Source organism: Triturus cristatus, chromosome 9 (assembly GCF_964204655.1).
Source record: "Triturus cristatus chromosome 9, aTriCri1.1, whole genome shotgun sequence".
NCBI lineage: Eukaryota > Metazoa > Chordata > Amphibia > Caudata > Salamandridae > Triturus > Triturus cristatus.
In genome coordinates this window covers 426338170-426353821 of record NC_140592.1, presented here as the reverse complement: position 1 = coordinate 426353821, position 15652 = coordinate 426338170, and the positions used below count along the sequence as shown (strand labels likewise).

Sequence of the window (15652 nt, the reverse complement as noted above, 5' to 3'; positions counted from 1 at the left end):
ATATTGGCTAATCGATTAGGGAGGGTTATAGTTCATCTGGTCTCTCCCTGGCAGCATGGTTTTATCCCTGGAAAAGAAACAACTGACCATATTTGCAGGGTTATTTCATTATTTGACATCATGACCGTGACGGGGGCAGGATGGCTATGATCCTCCTCGATGCCGAGAAGGCATTCGATCGGGTGTCTTGGAAGTTTTTATGGGGGATACTGGAGCTAAATGCTTTTGGATCACAATTTATAAGGGCAATCAAAGCTATGTATTGTGGACCAAGAGCCCGGCTACAACTGATGGGGAAGGAGTCTAGCAACATCGTAATATCTAGGGGGACCAGGCAAGGGTGCTATGTATATCGACCCTCTGGTGGTTAAGCTTTTGCAGTCCGAGAAGATTAAGCCAATAGTAACAAGGGGATATGAGACTAAAGTTCTGGCTTATGCCGATGACTTTGCAGTGTTAACTACTGATCCATCAGAGGCAATGGAGGAAATTATCTAGATAGCTGAGAGATTTGGGCTCCTTCCAGGCTATGCTTTGAATAAAGGGAAGACAATTTTTATTTGCACAGACAATATTGATTTTAACGATCCTAGACGAGCAGAATCGGCAGTCTACCTAGGGGTCCGAATTAGCGCAAAGGTGGACGAGATTGTTAAATGCAATTTCGACTCTTTGGTTAAGTCAATAGCCACGGATTTAAGGAGAGTAAATGGGCTACATTTGTCTATTATAGGTAGAGGGAACTTTTTAAAAATGACTATGTTGCCTAAAATCCTGTATCTGTTTCGCTCAAGACCGCTTGCGGTGGAAGACCACCTATTGAAGACTCTAGACTCTACCTTCTCTAATTGTATTTGGCAGTATGGGACGGTGAGGAGGGCTTTAAAATAATTAACTCTACCACCAAATAGAGGTGGGCTTTCCATCCCCAATATTACATTATATTATTGGGAGGCCCTTCTCCACCAGATGATCTCCCTGTTTATTGGAGATAGAAATAGTGAAATGGATTGGGATCTGAGAATACCTACAATTTATGAACTCGCTATAGGGAATGAAGCGCCGGGGCTGTTATTAAGACAAATGGAGCAGAGCTATTACAAAAAGGTACGCTTCAAAGTAATATATAGCTCATGGAAGATGTGGAAACAAGTCTCAAAATGTATGGCGATTCCGAAAGTTTGCAGATATACCCCCCTGTGGCGTTCATCATTATTCCCACCCCAGGTTTATGATGTTATGGGGAAAAGATGGGAAGGACTTGGTCTAGGTACGATTGGAGACTTTTATGGGGGAGAGCAAGCTTCTCAATTTTCTAGGCTCCAGCAAGATTTCGGAATTTCAGATAACCAATATTTTAAACATGTGCAGATTAGGGGTACTCTTACTTTATGTAGACCAATGATCAAATTAGATAAGATACCACTGATGGAAGTTATTACTAGGAAATCAAGTAGATTTAGGAACATCTACAGCTTATTACTTGAATAACTACCAGATGATTTAGAAAAAACAGAGACATCTTGGGCATTGAAACTAGACAATCCAGATACGGACATTTATATGAGTTTATCTCTAACTGCCAAAATACTTCTATCCACAAGCTTAAAATCACAAATGTATAAAACTATATTTAACTTATATTTTACACCTTCTAAATTATATGTGGGGAAAAAGGCTGGATGATAAATGTCCCAGATGTGGGGCAGGACCCGCCACATTGATATATATGTTTTATGATTGTGATAAACTGTCCTTATTGAAAGAAGGGTTGCTTGGCTTTTGGGAGGAATTATTTGGCTTTCGATTGGAATTGACACCTACACTGCTGATTTTAGGATATGATAGCTCCTTGGGCCTCAACATCGCACAGGAATATTGCCTATTTCTGGGGACAGCGGTATTTAGGATAATGTTAGCCGCCAGGTGGAAAGATGTAGAACCTCCGACATTTCAGATGTGGCTTGCTAGGCTTCTCGGAGTATATAATCAAGAGACTGCTTTGTATGCCTACAGGGGCAGGCAGGCTAGAATCCGGGGTAGGAAGATATGGGCACTTATTCCTGAATGGAGCAGAGAAGCCAGGGGGTTGTAAGTAAGAAGATGGAAGGCTTTGTCAGTACAATGCTCCTTCTGAGTAAGAATTAAAGGGTTTTGAGAAGTTTTGTGTCCTAAAAGGTTGAAGTTTAATACTATCCAGCCAGCGGGTAACCTAGGAACCGTAAATTGTGAATGCAAGCCGGTTCAGGTTTCCAAGGCGAGTATTTTTCTAAAGGTAGTACTTGTTCTTGCATTTTTGCACAATCCTATAAGTTGGATATCGTAAGAATGATGTGTGTAACTTCATAATTTTCATTCTGGTTTTAACTATTAAAAATCCAAAGCTGCTCAAATGTTATTTTAGTAATTGATCTTAATCTAGATTTGGTATTAAAAGATGTTCCTGCTTCTCTGAACTGTTTTTTTACTGTATTAACTGTTTTATGATCTGCTTCGCTGATATTCAATCTTCTGTATTGTATCAATTGCTTTATGATCTGATTAGTCGATCGGTATTTTTGTAAATGGTATTTTCGGAATATGGAAATAAATTTTAAAAAAGTGTCGCAAGAAGCTTGTAAATCTGAACACTACTAGTTGTAGCTGTCACTGTTACCCAACATAATGGTACTTATTTAATCAACCTGAGGGAGATGAGAGGTAGAGCAAGAGCAAGAATGGTTTGAACTCAAGACTTCCAGGTTGCACACTGATTTCAGTCCTTAGCTCTTAACTCGCTGAGCTAGATTCCGCGTGATTGGTCCTCTGGTCCATCATTTGAAGCTGGTCGTCCTCGACGTTTTCCTTTCTTTGTTTTCGTTTGAGTTGATTTGCACTGCCTACAACTATCACATAAACAGAGATGCTGCTAAGTGCTTTCAAGCTGCTTGTCCAAATTTGCAATACTTTAGGTTTGTGTGAGTTGATTTGCACTGTCAGTACAAATCGTCTACCCTGCTATCAATAAAAAACACAGGTACGGGATGACATGTCCTCATGCATACTAACACAAACATGCAGAAATAAGGCTTGTGTGCAATAGCACGTTAAATATTAACCTCTTGAATTTGCAGACAATGGAAGCGCTGACATACCGCTCCCATCCCAACTCCCAGTAGTGAGGTGACAGGAATTCAGGGGAGAGGACAAGGGAACGATGGGAGAAATGTCAGACGTGCGGGAAGGGGGCATTGCTTCCCAATAGTGTGTGTAGGAGGAAAAACACGAGCGAGTGTCTGAGAAGAGGAGGTAGAGCAGCTGTTTTTGAAAAGCAGCGACACCCAGTGGCACGAATAGAAAAGTGCAGCAGAGCAGCGAGGGGAGAGAGGCATGTCAATCCTAGCAGCAAATTGGAAATGTCTGCGAAAAGTAGAAACAATAAACTACATTCAAACACAACATAACGATTTTTTTTGTATGAAAGGCAACATTGAGCTGCAGAATTTTAACAAATGCGCACACACGCCAAATGTAAAGTACATTAAGAATGTAACTAGATGCAGTCACATCACATTATTAAAGAAACACGAAGCAGTAATGTGTGTGTGTGTGGGGGGAGGGAGACAGGGACGTCGAAGCAGCAGTGCTCTAAGCACTACTTGTAAATAAGCAACTGAATTCTCAGCACACAGAACTGAGATCACGAGGTCTTCACGCGCTGAGCCCATGGCGCTGTCACTTTAAAGCAATTGCGTAGCTCTTGTTTTTTTTTTTTGTTTTCCCGTTCTTCTCTGGAGACACTTAAAAGAAGTTCCACCGAAGCAGCTGGACACAGATGGCGGAATGTAAGTTACTATAAATATATATTCAATACAATAGATTTCATTAGCATAGCGGAAGGGCTGTTTAGGCAAAACCTAAAAATCCAAATGGTGTCTTGCTCCAGCACAGAATTGTATAGAATAAGCAACAATTGGTCACAAGTTTTTTTACCCGTTAATGTTTACACCGAAGGCATATCCTTTAAATTCTTATACCATTACTTTCGGCAGACTCTTTTTTCAGCAGAAATGCACAGCATATAAAGATTGCTGAAAATAACAAAGGGGCATATCAACAAGGGCCTGGTCTCCGCTTTTTTGGCATTAAAAGCCAAAAAAGCGGAGATAAGACTATCGCCCTATTTATAAGTGGGTGCTAACATGCATTAGCGCATGTTAGCACCCGTTTTCCCGACGCCTTGCTTTGCATCTCTAATGAGATGCAAAGTGGGCGTCACTGGGCAGTACTGCTTGTAAATTATCACTGGTGTGCACATTGCGATATTTACAAGGAGGCCACGCATTTTAGCAGACGTTTTTCGCCAAAAACTAACGTCTGCTAAAATGCTGACTTACCTTTACTTTACATTGGGGTGGATTATGCTGATACAACCACAGGGTCGTATCAGCAAGGTTATCGCCGTTTTCCATGGAACATCGCTGGAAAACCAGCGATGTTCCATGGAAAACACCGCTATCGCTGGAATAATTATCGCCATTGTGCTATGCGTTGTTAATACGTTGTTAATGCGATAGCCGGCGATAATAAATCTCACGCTAAGCGCGGCCAGCGATAATTATCGCTGCCGCTTGATAATATGCCCCAAAATAACCAGAAACTTGAATCAAGCGCTCAAGTGGTGTTTAGTATTTTTTCGCAGTGTACCTAACATGCATCTCTTGGTAAAAAATATAATAACTGAAAATTGGAGGCGAATAAAAGCTCTTAATTTTTTATATGTACCCAGAAATATGACTTTTGCGCTAGCACACCTTTGTAACACCTCAAATGTGGATTACCCAGAATGCTATGTGAGCCTGAGGAGGGTTTTACATAACGTGTATTATGTGGACACTGACTTACAACAGTCAAAACAAATTCCCAATTCAATAGATAGTAGCAAATGTACTACTAATCAGCATTGCATAGTACTCTCAATTAGACCGGTAGTGCGCAAGTATATTGTATGGAAGACCCATGAATTCATTTGTGGAACTTGTGAGACAGAACTTTGGTATAAGGTGATTTTTGGGATTTGTGTAGCATCGGTTATTGACTTGGCTTGTTAAAAATCAGGCAAACGTTGTGTTCAGTGTGATCCCCAGGCCAGCTATTCAGTGTACAGTAGGTTTGTCAACCAGGAAAAGTAAAATTAGGATGTGTAAATGTTATAACTATATGGTTGTGGTATATTTTCAAGTAGTCTAGGGGTAATTCCTACTACCAAACTACAGATACCCTAAAAATTTATTTCGCTTCCAGTTGCTTGAAAGACCAGCAAATCTGTTGTAAATTTACAGATCTCATAATTCTGAATATTGGCCCTCCTAGATTTAAAAGGAACCTGATTAAGAGAAACTATGGGGGATAATCTCAAGAACGGGCGATAATTATCGCAATACAAAACAGATAGGGTCTGAGGGCAAATGTTTAAAGACCTACAAGGATTCCTAAGCCCCCTTCCTAAATACTTCAAAATACAAAAGGGATCCGAGGTCTAATATGCAACCCTTGATATAAAATTCAAGAGAGTTGACTAATAGCAAATTTACGCCAATAGTGAAATAGTATAGGTAAGCATGTGAAAGAGCGATACAAAAGTAGAAAACAACAGAAAATGAAGCAAAAAAGCTTGATCAAAGGATAATCAGCATCCCATCATTACACTCTGAAAGTGCCCAGTGTCATCATCTGGGGTACCAAACAACTCTTCTCGGAGCCCTCATATTGTATCGAGGCCATATGAATGAGTTGTATCCTCTTATCAAGAAACATCCAGAAAGAGGGAAAAATAGAAAATTGTTGAGAGTGTAATGAAATAAACAAATATTTTTTGTATTTTACCAGTGTTCATAAAACAGAATACACAATTGACTTGCACTAGATATATGTATTTCAAAACTGTGCCCCATCAATCGTATTTCTATCTAAAAACAGTGTGAGAACAAAAAAAGGGAAAAAGGAAAGCAGGTAAACAACGTTTGCTGCCCACTATTTGGTCGACATGTTTCAGCCTTCAGGAAAAACTCTCCCTGGCTTTCTTCAGGACCTCATGATCAAAGTCCCTGCTATGGACTTTGGAAAAGAAAAATGGGTTACTACTATACCCTCGTATAAGTTGTCCAATTCCTCAATGTGATAGCTGATGTTATCTGACATCTAAAAAGAGAATCAACAAAACACAAAATTTACATTGGGAAGTGGAAACATACAATTTATCACATGTGATATTTTGCTTCTAAGCGTCTGTATCCTCATTCTTCTGAAGACCGCTTTAAAAGAAACATGCTTACCAAACAATATCTGAGGAAAAAGCCCCACCTCACTCGGCACCAGCTTAAGTCAAGGAAGAGGCCCCGCTCTGCAAGTAAATGTGAGCCAATAAATCAACCGGTCTCAAAATCTAAAGAACGGTACAATTATCAAAATTGCAGGAGGATTTACAAATGCTTGGCAATGTCCCACACTCTTATTAGTGATCGTGACCGGGACGTGTCAGCCGTGTTACCATTTGGCATCTATTAAAACAACTTCGCTAGGTTTGGCATAACGATGACTGAGCTACAACTCATCAAAAACAATATTCAAGGCAGGGGCTATTCATGATAAGATAACTCCTAAACTGAACAGGTCAAAATAAAGTTCTTGAATGCATAAGTATTTAAGCGAATCTCTGTAGCTTAAAAATAAGACATGCAGGACGCGAGCTGATAAATAAATACAAAAACCAACTCGTGAGCCGTACCTGTCCGTCGGTACCTCCGGCTGGGACTCGTACTGGGATGGAGGTAACTGACGTGACCGGATCGGCTGTTTTTATGTCGAGTGGAAAACCTCAGCTGTCTACCATTAGTGAAAGTCGCCGATCGAGTTTTCGGCGCGCTAAATATGACGTGTTGGAGTACTTCAATAGAACTACAAAAAGAGGTCTCGATAGCTGGTAATTGTAGTTCGAAACTGAAGCTATATCTTTTTCAATAGACCAACTCGAAAAAAACTTTATTGTAACATACAGCAAAGTTCGGTATGTGTCAATTTATGAGTTGCGCTTATTGCTACATTGTGACACAGGGGGGAACTTTTAGGAAATAGATGTTTTAATCTCAGTGAGGATATACGATTTAGTGGAGATACATCTGAAAAAGGCACTCGTGCTAAATGGAGTTATGTGTACCAAACTAGAGACGAACATCTAAACTTGAGAGCAGGAAGAGCTTACTCTAGTCATGAACATTAGAGATTGTCTAGTGATGATGTAGCCGGTACTTCAATATATCCTGGGCCAGACAATACCATTTATTCAGATCACTTTTGTTTCTTATTATTTCTTATGTTTTACTTTTTATTTAGCGACATCCATGGTATCGCGTCGTTAAGACCCTGGGCATCGCTGGACAATTTGAAAATCCATCGTTGCTCGCGTATGAACAAGAAGTTGGACACATCGCTCACATGTGATGGAATATAAGGTTTTTCAAGTACAGTCCAAATAAAATCACCCGCATCATGACATTTTTCTACAAAGTGTTTAGTCAGTTTCGTGATGGTTTTTTTACATCTGAATGTACTCTTGTGTTCTTGCATCCGTAGTTTAACTTTTCTCGTTGTCATTCCGACGTACTGTAACGAACATGGACATGTGATGAGGTACACAAGGTTTTCACTGTTGCAGTTTGTAAAACTTTTTTGTACCCAAGGTATGGTGGTACCAATGTTCACAGATTTAGATGCTTGGGTTTGTGGGCAAACGGCACAGGTGCCGCATGGGTAATGGCCCTGGACTGGAGGTAAACCCCATAAGGTGGTATCTGAAACTTGTTTCTGCTCACGGGGGCGAGTATGGACCAGTACATCTTTCAAATTAGTGCTCCTTTTCAAAGAAAACAAAGGGAGTGGTAACTTGTCAGAATCACTGTTAAGTATTCGCCAGTGTTTACGAACACTTTTTTGGATCATGTTGGTTAAAGTGCAGAAGGTAGTAACACACGTTAACCGCTCCAGTGGAAGTTTTTCCACCGGGGGTTCTAAAAGAGCATCCCGGTTGTTGTTGGATACTCTTTTATACGCTTTTTTAATCAGTTTCTTGGGATACTCCTTCTCAAGAAGTTGCTGTTTCAAATTTGCAGAATGTGTTTCAAATTTCTCACGGGTAGAACAGTTCCTCCTAATACGGAGAAATTGCCCGTAGGGCAGATTTTCACGGAGAGATTTGGGGTGTTGGCTGTCAAAACGAAGTAGTGAATTTCGTGCCATAGGTTTGCGGTACAGTTCGCTTTGTAGACCCGTGGGAGTGACAAAAATAGACAGGTCTAAAAAAGTTATCCTGTCTTTGCCTACTCCTACAGTAAATCTCAGGAAATCATTTCTAGTGTTAAGCCACTCTTTGAATGCAATGATAGATTCCAAACGCCCGCGCCACACTGTTAGAACATCATCGATATACCGCTTCCAGAAGCGGATCGATGTGAAGAACGGATTGGAAGTGGTCAAAATGTGCTCTTGCTCAAAAGTGTGGGCGTAGAGATTCGCCAAGCTCGGCGCAAAAATACTCCCCATACTGGTCCCGGAGGTCTGTAGATAGATAGTTTCCTCATATTTGAAAAATTTTTCTTTCATAGCCAATTGGGCCAGGGACATTATAAATAGGACTGGTGTTCTAGAGTCCAAGGTAGCTTTAACCAAGATGTCATTAATGGTATCAAGAGTTTCACCTTGCGGTATTGACGTGTAAAGAGACTCAACGTCAAAGGACACTAAATAGTCAAGGTTTTGATCAAAATCAATCTCAGGTAGTAGTCGCAAGACATCTTTCGTGTCCTGTAGAAATGTCGGCATGGTCTTCACTATGGGCCATAGAAAATGGTCTACAAAAGTAGAGAGGGGCTCCAAGAGTGACCCAATACCTGATATTATAGGTCTACCCGGTGGTGGTCTGTGTGGCTTATGTATTTTAGGCAAACAGTAAAAATATGGCATCACTGGATGATTGGTGTGCAAAAAAGCCCCTTCTTGTGTAGTAATCCAGCCTTCCGTAATGCCTTCTTCAACAAGATTGTCAATGGTCTTTTTGATCCGTTCAGTGGGATCTTCTTTTAAAGGGCGATAAGCGCGCCTGTCTGACAACTGGCGCATACATTCATTTCTGTATGCTGTCGTGTCCTGGATAACAATGGCTCCGCCTTTGTCGGCGGGCTTGATTGTTATTTTATGATCTTTCATTAGTGTCTGAAGTGCATTCTGTTCAGTTCTGGATAGATTATGATATTGAGATTTCTGGGTTTTACAGAGACTTGTTACCTCTTGTTGTACTGCTTTTTCAAAAGTGAGTACTTTGTGAGGAACTCCGGTGATAGGGGGATTGAAGGAGGAACGTTTCTTTAGACCTGTATTTTTGTCCTCAACCTCAATTTGTCCTGTTGTGGAATCTTTCTCACGGAAAAAGTAGAACAAGCGAATTTTCCGAAAGAACTGTGCTAATTCGCAGTTCACCTGGAAGGGGTCGCCAGAATTTGTTTCAACAAAACCTAGACCTTTGTTCAGGACTAGGGTTTCCTCTCCTGTGAGTTCTCTTTGGCTGAGATTGACTAATAAATCTACTCTGCACTGGTCCCTGGTTGTGCATTCTTTTTCGTTTGGCTCCTGGTGCCCATGTGTGATGTTGTTGGTTGTTCCCAGTGTACCTGGTTTGGTGCGTTTCTGCGTTTGCCTCTTGGTCTCCTTTGGCCAATGATGCCTGTGGTCCTCCTTGCCAATTGGGTCTATTAAATCTCCCTCGTCCCCTCCCACGAAAGGATTGGCGGTTGTCTGTGGGTGTTTCTCCTTCATCTGAATTACCCTCAGAGCTTGAACCTGAATAGGAGGAACCATAACGTCGCCCTTTCCTATTGAATTCAGGAGGAGAGTAGTCATCACTAGTATAAGGATAAACTACCTCGTGTTTGAAACGTGACAAGTCTTTCTTAAACTTGTCGATCTTGGTGAGTAAGATGTTGTCTTTAAACTCTTTATTTGTTTTATTCGACTCTTCCTGATGTTTTTTGAACAGGGTGGCTGTGATCGTTGTCTTTATTTGAGCCTCAAGTAGTTGGATTTCGACAAGAATAGTGTCTGCTATCCGTTTGGCTGTGCATATTATAAGGATTAGCCAATCACGGGTGCACCGCCATGCGATTAAAGACCAATCTTTTAAAAAGGTTTTATCTTGAAGAAAAAGGCGGGGAACATTTGTAACAATTAACCCTGGTGGAGCGCAATTACCTCGCAGGTACTCTGCCATTATGGCTCCATGAATGAGTGTACGAGAATGGGATTTTTTCAGAAAGAGAACTTTATTCCAATCGTTCTCAGTAGGTGTCTCTACGTTAGATGTTCTATCAATAATGCTGGGTGTAGAATCCAAAATGGATTGGAGAGTTGCATCATCGTATGCCAAACCGCTAAATTCTGCCATGGTTTTTTATGAAACAGTTCAAAGAATCTGTTCTTTATAATTGAAAAGACCCGCGGCCAACGGCCGTGCAAGAACAATACAAAACAGATAGGGTCTGAGGGCAAATGTTTAAAGACCTACAAGGATTCCTAAGCCCCCTTCCTAAATACTTCAAAATACAAAAGGGATCCGAGGTCTAATATGCAACCCTTGATATAAAATTCAAGAGAGTTGACTAATAGCAAATTTACGCCAATAGTGAAATAGTATAGGTAAGCATGTGAAAGAGCGATACAAAAGTAGAAAACAACAGAAAATGAAGCAAAAAAGCTTGATCAAAGGATAATCAGCATCCCATCATTACACTCTGAAAGTGCCCAGTGTCATCATCTGGGGTACCAAACAACTCTTCTCGGAGCCCTCATATTGTATCGAGGCCATATGAATGAGTTGTATCCTCTTATCAAGAAACATCCAGAAAGAGGGAAAAATAGAAAATTGTTGAGAGTGTAATGAAATAAACAAATATTTTTTGTATTTTACCAGTGTTCATAAAACAGAATACACAATTGACTTGCACTAGATATATGTATTTCAAAACTGTGCCCCATCAATCGTATTTCTATCTAAAAACAGTGTGAGAACAAAAAAAGGATAAAAGGAAAGCAGGTAACCAACGTTTGCTGCCCACTATTTGGTCGACATGTTTCAGCCTTCAGGAAAAACTCTCCCTGGCTTTCTTTAGGACCTCATGATCAAAGTCCCTGCTATGGACTTTGGAAAAGAAAAATGGGTTACTACTATACCCTCGTATAAGTTGTCCAATTCCTCAATGTGATAGCTGATGTTATCTGACATCTAAAAAGAGAATCAACAAAACACAAAATTTACATTGGGAAGTGGAAACATACAATTTATCACATGTGATATTTTGCTTCTAAGCGTCTGTATCCTCATTCTTCTGAAGACCGCTTTAAAAGAAACATGCTTACCAAACAATATCTGAGGAAAAAGCCCCACCTCACTCGGCACCAGCTTAAGTCAAGGAAGAGGCCCCGCTCTGCAAGTAAACGTGAGCCAATAAATCAACCGGTCTCAAAATCTAAAGAACGGTACAATTATCAAAATTGCAGGAGGATTTACAAATGCTTGGCAATGTCCCACACTCTTATTAGTGATCGTGACCGGGACGTGTCAGCCGTGTTACCATTTGGCATCTATTAAAACAACTTCGCTAGGTTTGGCATAACGATGACTGAGCTACAACTCATCAAAAACAATATTCAAGGCAGGGGCTATTCATGATAAGATAACTCCTAAACTGAACAGGTCAAAATAAAGTTCTTGAATGCATAAGTATTTAAGCGAATCTCTGTAGCTTAAAAATAAGACATGCAGGACGCGAGCTGATAAATAAATACAAAAACCAACTCGTGAGCCGTACCTGTCCGTCGGTACCTCCGGCTGGGACTCGTACTGGGATGGAGGTAACTGACGTGACCGGATCGGCTGTTTTTATGTCGAGTGGAAAACCTCAGCTGTCTACCATTAGTGAAAGTCGCCGATCGAGTTTTCGGCGCGCTAAATATGACGTGTTGGAGTACTTCAATAGAACTACAAAAAGAGGTCTCGATAGCTGGTAATTGTAGTTTGAAACTGAAGCTATATCTTTTTCAATAGACCAACTCGAAAAAAACTTTATTGTAACATACAGCAAAGTTCGGTATGTGTCAATTTATGAGTTGCGCTTATTGCTACATTGTGACACAGGGGGGAACTTTTAGGAAATAGATGTTTTAATCTCAGTGAGGATATACGATTTAGTGGAGATACATCTGAAAAAGGCACTCGTGCTAAATGGAGTTATGTGTACCAAACTAGAGACGAACATCTAAACTTGAGAGCAGGAAGAGCTTACTCTAGTCATGAACATTAGAGATTGTCTAGTGATGATGTAGCCGGTACTTCAATATATCCTGGGCCAGACAATACCATTTATTCAGATCACTTTTGTTTCTTATTATTTCTTATGTTTTAGTTTTTATTTAGCGACATCCATGGTATCGTGTCGTTAAGACCCTGGGCATCGCTGGACAATTTGAAAATCCATCGTTGCTCGCGTATGAACAAGAAGTTGGACACATCGCTCACATGTGATGGAATATAAGGTTTTTCAAGTACAGTCCAAATAAAATCACCCGCATCATGACATTTTTCTACAAAGTGTTTAGTCAGTTTCGTGATGGTTTTTTTACATCTGAATGTACTCTTGTGTTCTTGCATCCGTAGTTTTACTTTTCTCGTTGTCATTCCGACGTACTGTAACGAACATGGACATGTGATGAGGTACACAAGGTTTTCACTGTTGCAGTTTGTAAAACTTTTTTGTACCCAAGGTATGGTGGTAGCAATGTTCACAGATTTAGATGCTTGGGTTTGTGGGCAAACGGCACAGGTGCCGCATGGGTAATGGCCCTGGACTGGAGGTAAACCCCATAAGGTGGTATCTGAAACTTGTTTCTGCTCACGGGGGCGAGTATGGACCAGTACATCTTTCAAATTAGTGCTCCTTTTCAAAGAAAACAAAGGGAGTGGTATCTTGTCAGAATCACTGTTAAGTATTCGCCAGTGTTTACGAACACTTTTTTGGATCATGTTGGTTAAAGTGCAGAAGGTAGTAACACACGTTAACCGCTCCAGTGAGCAGGAAGAGCTTACTCTAGTCATGAACATTAGAGATTGTCTAGTGATGATGTAGCCGGTACTTCAATATATCCTGGGCCAGACAATACCATTTATTCAGATCACTTTTGTTTCTTATTATTTCTTATGTTTTACTTTTTATTTAGCGACATCCATGGTATCGCGTCGTTAAGACCCTGGGCATCGCTGGACAATTTGAAAATCCATCGTTGCTCGCATATGAACAAGAAGTTGGACACATCGCTCACATGTGATGGAATATAAGGTTTTTCAAGTACAGTCCAAATAACCACTGGAGCGGTTAACGTGTGTTACTACCTTCTGCACTTTAACCAACATGATCCAAAAAAGTGTTCGTAAACACTGGCGAATACTTAACAGTGATTCTGACAAGATACCACTCCCTTTGTTTTCTTTGAAAAGGAGCACTAATTTGAAAGATGTACTGGTCCATACTCGCCCCCGTGAGCAGAAACAAGTTTCAGATACCACCTTATGGGGTTTACCTCCAGTCCAGGGCCATTACCCATGCGGCACCTGTGCCGTTTGCCCACAAACCCAAGCATCTAAATCTGTGAACATTGGTACCACCATACCTTGGGTACAAAAAAGTTTTACAAACTGCAACAGTGAAAACCTTGTGTACCTCATCACATGTCCATGTTCGTTACAGTACGTCGGAATGACAACGAGAAAAGTAAAACTACGGATGCAAGAACACAAGAGTACATTCAGATGTAAAAAAACCATCACGAAACTGACTAAACACTTTGTAGAAAAATGTCATGATGCGGGTGATTTTATTTGGACTGTACTTGAAAAACCTTATATTCCATCACATGTGAGCGATGTGTCCAACTTCTTGTTCATACGCGAGCAACGATGGATTTTCAAATTGTCCAGCGATGCCCAGGGTCTTAACGACGCGATACCATGGATGTAGCTAAATAAAAAGTAAAACATAAGAAATAATAAGAAACAAAAGTGATCTGAATAAATGGTATTGTCTGGCCCAGGATATATTGAAGTACCGGCTACATCATCACTAGACAATCTCTAATGTTCATGACTAGAGTAAGCTCTTCCCGCTCTCAAGTTTAGATGTTCGTCTCTAGTTTGGTACACATAACTCCATTTAGCACGAGTGCCTTTTTCAGATGTATCTCCACTAAATCGTATATCCTCACTGAGATTAAAACATCTATTTCCTAAAAGTTCCCCCCTGTGTCACAATGTAGCAATAAGCGCAACTCATAAATTGACACATACCGAACTTTGCTGTATGTTACAATAAAGTTTTTTTCGAGTTGGTCTATTGAAAAAGATATAGCTTCAGTTTCGAACTACAATTACCAGCTATCGAGACCTCTTTTTGTAGTTCTATTGAAGTACTCCAACACGTCATATTTAGCGCGCCGAAAACTCGATCGGCGACTTTCACTAATGGTAGACAGCTGAGGTTTTCCACTCGACATAAAAACAGCCGATCCGGTCACGTCAGTTACCTCCATCCCAGTACGAGTCCCAGCCGGAGGTACCGACGGACAGGTACGGCTCACGAGTTGGTTTTTGTATTTATTTATCAGCTCGCGTCCTGCATGTCTTATTTTTAAGCTACAGAGATTCGCTTAAATACTTATGCATTCAAGAACTTTATTTTGACCTCTTCAGTTTAGGAGTTATCTTATCATGAATAGCCCCTGCCTTGAATATTGTTTTTGATGAGTTGTAGCTCAGTCATCGTTATGCCAAACCTAGCGAAGTTGTTTTAATAGATGCCAAATGGTAACACGGCTGACACGTCCCGGTCACGATCACTAATAAGAGTGTGGGACATTGCCAAGCATTTGTAAATCCTCCTGCAATTTTGATAATTGTACCGTTCTTTAGATTTTGAGACCGGTTGATTTATTGGCTCACGTTTACTTGCAGAGCGGGGCCTCTTCCTTGACTTAAGCTGGTGCCGAGTGAGGTGGGGCTTTTTCCTCAGATATTGTTTGGTAAGCATGTTTCTTTTAAAGCGGTCTTCAGAAGAATGAGGATACAGACGCTTAGAAGCAAAATATCACATGTGATAAATTGTATGTTTCCACTTCCCAATGTAAATTTTGTGTTTTGTTGATTCTCTTTTTAGATGTCAGATAACATCAGCTATCACATTGAGGAATTGGACAACTTATACGAGGGTATAGTAGTAACCCATTTTTCTTTTCCAAAGTCCATAGCAGGGACTTTGATCATGAGGTCCTGAAGAAAGCCAGGGAGAGTTTTTCCTGAAGGCTGAAACATGTCGACCAAATAGTGGGCAGCAAACGTTGGTTACCTGCTTTCCTTTTTCCCTTTTTTTGTTCTCACACTGTTTTTAGATAGAAATACGATTGATGGGGCACAGTTTTGAAATACATATATCTAGTGCAAGTCAATTGTGTATTCTGTTTTATGAACACTGGTAAAATACAAAAAATATTTGTTTATTTCATTACACTCTCAACAATTTTC

At 40.4% G+C, this 15652-nt stretch overlaps 1 protein-coding gene across 1 annotated transcript in view; it reads left to right on the top strand.

The window, feature by feature from the left end:
• The first annotated feature begins 3701 nt into the window (after positions 1 to 3701).
• LOC146798086 (cytochrome P450 2G1-like) overlaps positions 3702 to 15652 on the top strand; it is a 370121-nt gene continuing 358170 nt past the window's right edge. Inside the window, exon 1 of the mRNA XM_085625303.1 lies at positions 3702 to 3824. Coding sequence (XP_085481429.1) covers positions 3815 to 3824 — 10 coding nt within the window. The 5' untranslated portion in view covers positions 3702 to 3814. The remainder of the gene's footprint in view (positions 3825 to 15652) is intronic.